Source organism: Pterocles gutturalis, unplaced genomic scaffold (assembly GCF_000699245.1).
Source record: "Pterocles gutturalis isolate BGI_N339 unplaced genomic scaffold, ASM69924v1 scaffold49680, whole genome shotgun sequence".
Classification (NCBI taxonomy): Eukaryota; Metazoa; Chordata; class Aves; order Pterocliformes; family Pteroclidae; genus Pterocles; species Pterocles gutturalis.
The window spans coordinates 1-10697 of NW_010147715.1; the positions used below are offsets into that span (position 1 = coordinate 1).

A 10697-nucleotide genomic window follows, 5' to 3' on the forward strand; every position below is an offset into this window, starting at 1 on the left:
AGGGCAAAGATCCGACAAGGCTCCTCCCGCCTCGTCTTTGAACTTGGGCTTTAATGACTGCCCTTAATGGCTTAATGATAAGGAAAAGCCGAGCTGGGCTGAGGAGAGGCAGATCCTTGCTTTGCTCACGGGAGCACAAGAGGACTTCCTTTTCTGCCACCAGCCCAGACCCCCGTGCTACACAAAAACCACTCGAGACAGAAAGTAGGCAAGCAGTAGATGCATGCCCCTTCACTGCTATAGAAGCCTACCCTGTTGCTCCTGTCTTTACAAGATGCCACCATCCCTCCTGCCACCCCTCCCTCTCAGCTTGCCAGCTCTTCATTTTGCTCCAACAATGTACTGCTAATACTGGCACACATTTGTGTTTTACAAAGTAACAAACCAGAGCTGGGGTGTTTTCTGCTGCAGGCCGCAGCTCCAGGGTAGCTCTAAGCCTCTGTCAGGGGCACCTAAAAATACCAGTGGCACATGTCAAATACAGATTTACGGCTTGCAGTGATAGCAGCTGAGGCCAGTATATTCATTGTTAGACATCAGACACGTTAGTCTGCCTTAACACCAACCTAACACTAACACCTGCTGTTACCACTGGTAGAAGGAAACAACATAGGCAAGAAAATTACAAGACCGTAGCAGTGAAAAATCCCTTCAACACTCTCTCCCATCCATGTACCCAGGAATCTTTATTAAATATCTATATATTTTAAAAAAATATTTAGAAATTAATTAAAAGTTGTGGTCACTTCATCCCAGAGCAGCTCTTCAATCACGCTTCTGCCATAGGCACTGTGTAGGTGTTGATGCATTTGGAGACAGAGCTGCTTGTGCTGTAAGGCACAACCGCCAGTCGTCCCCGTTGAGAGGCAAGATGGGCACGGCCCTCGCCTTTGGGGAGCAGCAGTTCCATCAGGCCCATGCTCAAGAGCTGTACAATGACTCTTCTTTCCCCTGGTTTACATATGCCAGTAGGATATGATGCAAAGTCCTCTTCAAGACAACCGTAGCCTAAAAAGTTTTTTTTTTGTTTTTAAACCAGTAGCTGAACTCTGTTCACAGTGTCCTTGAAAGGGGAATGACACCTGTAACTACTGACTCAGGATATGATAAGTTGAGAAGCCAACCAACCAGCTCCATTCAGTGACCGTGTCTCATTGTTAGGGTGCTGGGTAGCAGACCATGACTCAGCAGCAGTCCATGACACAGCAGCTTCGGTGCCGTTAAACACGACCTTCTCAGCTTCCATTCATTCAGGCTCGTTTCTGCGCTCGCTCGTTCTGTTCAAAATCAAAGTTGAGAAGGTGAGTGGAGATGCCCCTGTCTCTGAGTCACACAGAAGGGACTTTGGGGAACAATGGGTCAATTTAATAATTCTTTCTGCCCCAGTTCTCAAACATTGCTAGTCTGCAACTCAAAATCATATTTCCCAAGGACAGACGTTTATTAGGAGCCTTCCAATTACAGAGTAGAACACTTGCCCAAATCATACAGCATAAACTCTGTTAACTTGCCCACTGGCAAGTTAAACACTACCCTGCTTTCGTCTGAAAGCTCTCAACCTTCCCACTGGTGTATAAAGGAGGACCTGCAGAAAGCGCTTTCCTGGCTTCGAATACCCAAAGTCTAGTCAGCATGGCTGTAAGTCACAGTCTTAAAACTCCAGAATGACAAAAGGTTTAGTTTCTGCATTTTGCCTGCCTTCCTCTGGGTAGAAGTCAAAATCCCAGCTCCCGAGGTAAAGAGAAAGGCAGAATAAAAGGAAACACCACAAATCATAGAATCTTTTAGTTTGGAAAACACCCTTAAGATCCTTGAGTTCAACTGTAAACCTAACACTGACAAGCCCAACACTAAACCAAGTCCCTCCCTAAGCGCCACATCTGCACGTCTTCTAAATACCTCCAGGGATGCTGCCTCCCTTTCTGTTAAAAGAAAACCTCTTTCTCCCCTCCCCACCCTTGCTGAGTATTTCATAATGATGCACCCCAAAACACTGCCTTCACAATGAAATGGAAACTCCTCAGTCAAAGAAAAGGATCCTGGACACTAACATTTGTGCTAATCAAGAGTTGCAATAAACTGTGTAGTTTGATTTTTTAATTTTCTTCCCTGTTTCAATTACCTTGACCGTTTTCTCAAGCTTACACAAAGCTTCCTCATATTTCCGCACCAACGGCTTTAATGAGTTGCCCTTCACCGGCTGCTTCTTTATGTCTTGGATGCCGGCATCCCTCAACATCCGCAAAAACCTACGTTCCTGCAAAACAAAACAGACACAGGAGATGAGACACCCCACTGCCTACCAGCTAGAAAATGAGCATGAGAACATGCTGCCTAGTCAGAAAACAATTGAAGTTTCCAAGTACAAGGCTCAGCTGACTGAAAAAGGCGGGAAGCAGTATGAACCTTACCTTCTGTATGCCCCTCCATGCATCCTTATCAAACGAATCCCACACCAATATCATACCTGAATTCTAAGGACCAAGCTGAAAGCGACACCCACTTTTCCTGCACGAGCCGTTCTTCCAACTCTGAAAACAGAAAAAGTAGTGTCAAGTCAGTTTAGCCACATAGTCACTGCCGTTATCAGCTCCAAGAGTCTGACTCTGAAATTCTCCAGATTTAAGAAAGTGTGATTCTGAGTTTTTTGAGGTTAGCACAGCAGGACTAGCCATGTTACAAAGGACGAACATTTCCAGGGCTCATTCACAGCAGCTGAGCCGCTGGAGTTTTCTGAACATCTAGAAACCCAACAGTCGATGCTGTCCACAACAGTATTTCTAGCTCCTGTAAAATACATTTTCTGTAAGAGGGTGCCAGTTCTCCGTTTCAATACTGCATTAATACTACAGGCTTAATTTTTATCAGAAAGTTATTTGCATATTAAAGTAAACAAAAAAATCCAAAGCTAAACCCCGTTTTAAGTACATGTCACCTTTGCTAAGTACTTCAAAACAAACCAAGCTCAAACATCTTCCTTTTGTTCCTGGTTGTCTTACCGGTGAATATATGTCCTGATGAACTGAGGTGCATCATAGTTTATTACATAATTCACTCCTTCAACGTCAATCCCTCGTGCAGTGGCATCTGTGCTGATTAATCTGGTTTTAAATGTATATATACATATAGAGTTATTTTCAGGTAACATCTCTTGGACTACACACACAAGTGAACCACAAGTGAACACAGCACAACTCTCGCTAATCTTTGTTCAAACCGGGCAGTCAGCCTCTGACCTCAACAGTGGCTCTGTAAGTCACTCCTTATCATCACTGGCATTATCTGCTGCCCACAGACCTTCAAGCATCACTCCAGGTTTGTCACCTACTGCTGCGCACAAAGTTACTGGGTGCTTCCAGGTTCTCCAAGCATGCGACACAAAGCCAGACAGCTGCCACCACACTGGAGGTTACAAACCTGTCAGCTATCTGAACATTCCATAAAGGCACTGAATGCAGACGGTGAGGCGTGAAATTCCAGTAGTCAAGGATCAATTTAAACATAGGGTTTGGATAAAAAGAAAATACAGAAAACAAGTACTTACCTTCCTCTCAGAGACATTCCACAGCTGCAAACTGATATAGCTACCGAAATCAAGCTACACAGCTACACAGCAATCAAACACATGGATGGGGTATATCTGTATGCCAGTCTGATCAGGGATTTCCTTGGTAGGAAGCACTAATACTATATATAGTTCTAGCACCAACATCCATTTTCTTCCAATAAGTGCCAGACCCAAAGTACACACACTAAACTTAGGATTTGCAGAACTGTATGTGCTTTGGGCAGCTATAGGAACAAGCAGTTACATTTACTGCTTTACAATTTCTGTGTTTGTTTTATAACAAGCAGTTACATTTACTGTTTATTATAAAATAAACACAGAAATTCAGATTAGAGCTAGATTAGATCAGGTCAAGTCACATATGGTGTAAGCAATTCAAAAGTCACCAGTCCAAGTCTCACACCCATTCTGGTTCTTGCATGCTCTGTTTTACAGAAGACTTCATTTAACTGTGTTCTTGGTTCTACCCAGCTTTTCACACAGGAAATAGCCTGTTAGAAGACATATAGGAAACTAATTTAAGATACTCACAGTTGTATTTTTCCTTGTTCAAATTCCTTCATGGTTCTCTTTCTTTCATTTGGAGGTAACCGAGAAGAAAATTCAGCCACAGTGACTCCACCGAAGGCTTGAACCAGCAGGAACAATCTGTAGGTAAATGGGATAGAAACACTCCATTACCTCTGTAACATTGCTTGGCAGATACCTACTACAGTGATCTCGTTAATATATTCACCTGTGAGAAGCTTCCCTGGAGTTGGTAAAGCATAACACGCGGGTAAATTTCATTGTCAGCATGAAATGCAAGAGGAGCAAGGGCTTGGAATTCAGGTCACAAGGCACATAACATTGCTGCAGGTGACAGAGAAAAAGTTCAGGTACAAAAATTACTTCTTGCCAAGGCTATCTTCTCTGAAACTCACCAGGTTTCCATGACCTACAGAAGTTTGGATGTTTTGCAACCAATAACAGCAGAATCAGACCCCACAATGCCATGCCCTTTAGAACAAGTCACAGTCATGGGCTGGGAAGAGACAACACAACATGGAAGGAGGAGACCTGTGCTGTTCTAATATTCTCACTTCTCCACGGCAAGTAACAACAGGCACTGCCTCTTGTCTACAGGGTGATCTGTACCTACATGCTTTGAAATGCATGTTATGCACATATGTACAGCACACTTTCAGATGGGCAGTTGATTAAGTGTTACTACATTAATATCACTTCATATCTCTACTGCCCATTGCTGGTAAACTTAATTCTGCATGAAAAGAGTTTAATTAAAAAAAAAATCCAGTTTTAACCAAATGAACACAAAGTAATGAGAAAACAAATGCACAAAGGTAGAGCTCTCTGGATCATAAACACTCCCAAAGCCACTTTCTCCCAGCACCTCTGTAATGCAAGGAATCATAGGGAAGACATATTTGTTTATAGGGTAAAAACATAACTAGATATCCCACAGTTAAACCAATCTTCAAGTGTAATTTATTCAAGAAAATTAATGTCATACCGATAGCCCCTCGGGGAGTGTGTATTTCCTATTAGTATCTTGCTCAGTCTCTGTTCCACCTCCGAGTCTTTTTTTCTCAGAATATACAGACGTGAAGAGGCGAGGCTGGAACAAGTCCAGCTGCTGCAGTTTCTCTGGGTCCTGGGTCAACGTGGCTGAAAACAGCAGTTTCTGTAAGGGTATCTGAGGATAGCAGGAGCTGAAATAAATAGCACATGGAAACTGAGCTTTGAGGATGGGGCAAAGGAGTTCCTCCACAAGTGCCTTCAGATGATGCTGAGGGAAGCAATTAACTCTTTTTGACGCTCTTTTCCTGCCCTGGGCCTTTCCTGTAGGTTCTTTTCCGCCCTTGTTTTATGGTGGAGTTCACAGATTGAACTGATCAGCGCTCTCAACCAGCTGCACAACCCACGCCCATCACCCCTGCACACAGCCTTGCATCCTAGTTACCCGCATCCTCTTTCTAGTTGCGTCCTGCCTTGGTTGCTGATCTGTTTCTGACACATCTTTACCATACTGTATGAAAACAGCAGCTGCATATAGATAATTCCAAGAGTTTTCCCTGAAGTCCATTACTCAGCTTGCCAGAGGGCATTACTATAGTTACTGTGTAAATGAATCACAGCCTTGCAATATTTGTGCAATCTCTTGAGTTGTGCAAATCTTTTGATGCTACTTGAGGCTAGTTAAGGAAAGCTTGGTGAATACAATACCTTGGCTTCAGTCTAAAAGACATCCTCTAGTATCAGTTGTTCACTGCTTGCTTTTTCAGAGCTTTTTTTCTTTTCAGCTGCCTTGCCTTGGCAGACATTTCTCAGGATAAGCAAGCTTTGGGAGTGCCTGTAAGGGAGCGCTGTGAAGCAGGGCAGGGGCATCTAGGTGCTGGTGTCTGTGCTACCAGTTCAAAGACGCACATTTGGCAATTTACCTGGCTGCTGTTATGGGCCCTGGTTTGGTCCTCTGAAAAAGCATGTTGGAGCCAGAGTCGTTTTCTACTTGGAATGCAGCTTTGACAATTTGGTTGAGACAGTTCTGGTGCATGTCATCGATCATACGATCAGCTTCATCTACAATCTGAGTTCATAAGGACAAAAACCACCACTTGTTAAATATTGTCTAGCATTAGGCAGCTTTTCTTTTCCTTTTGTAATATTACCATTACCAAATGAAGGCAGAAGTTTCTACCCCAAAACTGAATTTTGCTTTTGTTTCAGCGGCTCAGTAGCCAGCCTGACACTCAAACTACACACAAGTTCATTTGGACATAAATCCAATCCACATCTCAGAATAAGAGATAAAAATTTCCATATCCTAATTAAGACTGCAACTATGTCTCTGCACAGACTCCCATCTGGTGGGAGCTACTACAGGCTGGTAATTTACCCTGACCCTGATTGATAAGGCTTTACTCTGAGTTTGTGTTTGCAAGAGGCTAAGAGAGACGGGGAAGTTGGTGGATGCCCGAGTGTCATGAGTTGGAATAAAACATCTCATCTTGAGACTGCTGCCTGAGCAATCTAGAGTGCAGACAAGGCCCATACAGCAGTTCCACCAGAGATGTATTTATGCCCCACGCAAGAACAAAGCAGGAATTACAGCTATAACAGACATTGTTCTAAGGTGGGAGACCTGTGGAGCTGACTCACCAGGAAGCGAAGCTGTGTCAGGCTGAAGCCCAGGGTCTGGTTAATGTGATCTGTGAGCCGCCCTGGTGTAGCCACAATAATATCAGCCAGGCTGCAGTAGCCTGTCACTCTGAAAGAACAAGCAGCCCATCAGTAAGTTCTTCTCTACACCATAAAACACGTAACGGAGATCCTTGCTCAGCAGACCTTAAGATTTTCCTACTATTCACTTAACTGAGAAATAATAAAATTTAAATATGCGCTTTCCTTTGGAAAGCTCGCAAAGGCAATGCTGGACACTAAACTCTCATTTTAAACAAAAAACATCATTCTTCATTGATCTTAAAAAAATCTTAGTTGAGGCAAAATCCCATAACAATCATTTGTACCTGTGGGTATGAGGTAAATGTTTGCATTCTACTCAGCTGGTGAAGAACCCCAAAAATCTATTAAAACATAACAATCACAAAAAAGGGGTAGTAGCAGGCACTTTGATGAAGACAGAACAACCGGTCTCTAGCATATAAACTCACTACCCAAGATCATTATTGCACAATGGTGTGATGCAATAGCCTATCTTTTGACCTCTGCTTACTGAGATTAAATAGTTTACAACCTCTATAAACCTTATCGAAAGACATTTTAACCTACTTTTTCTGGACAAGCATCTCCTGCTCCTTTGCAAAAGATTTCTGGCCAGTAATCAAAACGACCTTCAGACCTGTCCCATCAGTGTAAATGTTGAACACTTTACTCACCTGCAAAGAAACGGGCTTTGTTAGCCACAATGAAATCAGTTAAAATAATACTTTCCATTATGCTAACAACATCAAACCCCTGACAGGTCTTCAACCTGCTTCAGAACAGTCAAGCAAAGTACTGACTGCACCAGCCTTTGTCTTGGTCCAGTTCTGCTCAGAGAGAAGGTGAAGAGCCACACACCTGTTGTGCCAGTTCTTTGGTGGGCAGAACAACCAGAGCTCGTACTTGGCAAACTACTCGACCTAGGAGAACCTGCCAAAAACAAAAGGCCAATGAGTCCCTAAAAGCAGTGAGGAGAGAAGAGGGTTCTTGTGTCTACCCTACTGAGAAGAGATGGGCTTGACACATCCTCATGGTGCATTATATTTCCATTTTACTCCCCTCCACCCTTCCAGTTCCTCACACTGCACCTGCTGTCTGAGAAAAGGAGCGGGATGCCAAGACAAAGCAAACTCATACAGCTCCTTCAGACAGCTCTGAGCTAAAAATCTGCTGCCTAGCATCCACAAATTCCTTGTCTTTTTGATCTAATTCTAAGTTCAGGTTTTGCTTGAACAAAAGCAACCCCAGCATTTTCCCTACATGGGAGTAAACTCACCTGTACTATGGGTATGACAAAAGACAGGGTTTTACCACTGCCAGTCGGTGCTGAGACGCAGATGTCTTTGGGGCGGTATCCTCCCTGCCCCATCAAATACCCATTGGCTGCGCTCTGTAGAATAGCAGGAATCACCTCTGCCTGAACTGAACAAACATGGAAACAAACATTAACTGCAAAGTTAATGAACTGGACTAAAACCAGTGTACCCAGAAAGGCAATTATACACAATGAATCTCCTTCCACATCTGTGCTGTTGCTGCTACAGACATAAGAGAGAAAGAAATCAAAACCAGTTGTCAGCAGAGATGCTATCTGTGTTTACCTGGTTCTTGTTCACACATGGGAGTTTGGCACTGAATACAGACATTTCCCTCCCAACAACTCAGCTATTTCTAGTATGCAGCTAGGATGTTACTGTGTCAAATATTGTTTTCAACTCATATCTGACTTCTTGCTCTCATGTTAGGATGGCATGGGGCAGATTTAAAACCTATGAATATTTGCCTGTAAGAATCCTTTTGGTGAAGTACAAACTACCCTTACATAAACACAGAATATGCAACAAGGCAAGGCAGCCTTATCTGCCAAGGAGCACAATGCACAAATCCTAGAGGCTTTGGAGAAAGCTAAGTTTGCTGCATAAGAATATACAAGGACTGAAGCAAACAGTCCTCTACACACAACAGCTTTGGCCATCATGCATGAACTCTCTCCTTTCCCTGCCCCATGATGAGCCCGACAAAGAGTTTTAGTAGCCAGGGGATCTACCTCTGTGGAGAGACCACACTCAGTGATGCATATGATGTATGACTTCAGCACACACCATCTTTGCCAGACAGAGCACGGCACAGCGTGATTCATCTACTACCGACTGCCATAAGTTGGAACTGATTTACGAGAAAACATAAGGTGCTATCAGCAACCTGTTAAGACCTCCCAGGTCAAAATATGCAAAAATATTTACATTAAAATGTTACATAACAACATACTTTAAAAGAGAAGACACATGCTGGCTTTCCAGTGTAACCTTGATGAGTGTCAGATACAGACTAAGCCTCCAGGCTCAGCTGAACCAAGGAACAGTCTGAAGGCCAGAGATCCCACCTTCTTCCCTCCTCTCCTGTTGCCTCCTCTCCTTATCCCTGCTTCCAGCTGCACTTTTTACTTATTTAGGAGCTGGCACTTCTTGTACTTGTTTGCAAAACTGGTAAAATAATGGAAAACCAACAGCTTTTTTTGCTTGAATGATTTTTCCTGCTTTAATGAGTTGAACAGGTTCCCAGAGAGGTCTGATTAGCAGCAGAGATAGTGGAAGGTAAGGAACTAAAGCACATGCCTGGCACAAGGGGGAAAAATGGGAGGACACAAGTAAGACCTCCCTCTTCAGGCAGCTCTGAGCTATTACTTCAAGCCACCATATTTTGTGCAGCTGCATTTATGACTAGATAACAGATTCCAATTACTCTGCCTAGATAAAGCTTTGAAAGTGAAGGGTTAAAACTGGTATGATCTCATCAATGCATTAAACTTGGTTTTATTTTATATTTTACTTCACTGACTACATAAAATATACAGCAACAGACTGCAGGACCTATGTCAGTTTAGAAAGAAACAAAAGCACTGTTAAGGTACCTGGAAAAAAGGACTCTATCCCATTCATTTGCAGCTTTTTCAACAGCCTGGGATGAATTCCCGGGACATCTTTGATTGGAACTAGATTATCGTTGATACACTTTTGCACTAGTTTGGGTTGCGCAAGCCACTGTGGTAAGAAGGGCTGAACCTGAGGTGGGGGAAAGGAGAATAACAAAGTGTTTCTGCCATCAGACAATACCATACATAAAATAAGCTGGCAAGATACATGTTCCTTCCTGACCATCATCAACATTAATTCACACTAGTTACCTTCTGCACTGGCTTGCTGTCATAGTCTCCAAGAACCACCAAATCTGAGGGTGGAAGATTTGCCCCTTCCTCTGAGGCTGCTAAGGACAGCTCCCCTGCTGTGCTTTGATTTCCTTCAGCTCGTTCCCTGTTCTCTTTATTCCTTGTTTCAGCTCCCTCTGTTTCCTCATCCTCCTTCCTCCTTTTAGAAGACTTATTTTTAAGGTTGCTTCTGTCTTCCTCTTGTTTGATGTCATCTTCAGAACCTGGAATTTGGATTAAAGGAATACAAAGCTACAGGTCAGAATGTGCTACAGAAAAGGGACGCAGGGAACATTTTACAAGGATGGACTTAAGTAACAACTTGCAAGCTCCTCTTTCTTCCTAAATCTAAGTGCAAAAGCCAAATATTTATTCATTGGAATGGAGGCAACTAAGGACTGAGATGACATGCTTCTCTCACACTAAACCGATCCTCAAAGTTTGCAATATGGAGCTTTCCCCTAAAAAAGGAATTACTTTGGGAACATACTAAGCAAAGGAAAGCAAAATTTACCATCAGGTAAACTCGACAAGTTACTCAAAGGGTCACTTGTGTCTGCTTCTCTGTTGAGAACTGTCAGCCACACTGAACTGCAATCCCAGGGCCTCGGTTTTGTATTACCTGCTTCAGTCCTCTCCTGCGGCACTTCTAATTTTCTTCTGTTTTTCTTCTTCTTCTTCTCGGCGGGAGCGCTGCCGCCT

General features: G+C 43.2%; 1 protein-coding gene across 1 annotated transcript; it reads right to left on the reverse strand.

The window, feature by feature from the left end:
- Positions 1-1250: 1250 nt before the first annotated feature.
- DDX51 (DEAD (Asp-Glu-Ala-Asp) box polypeptide 51) lies at positions 1251-10693 on the reverse strand (the record flags this gene model as incomplete). Its single annotated transcript, XM_010086134.1, has 15 exons — positions 1251-1277; positions 2123-2257; positions 2468-2531; positions 3000-3101; positions 4100-4216; positions 4305-4420; positions 5082-5280; positions 6010-6155; positions 6728-6836; positions 7358-7464; positions 7649-7720; positions 8067-8212; positions 9702-9852; positions 9975-10219; positions 10618-10693. Coding segments are annotated over 15 exons (1812 nt in total), but the record flags the coding sequence as incomplete, so codon positions are not given.
- Positions 10694-10697: the final 4 nt, after the last annotated feature.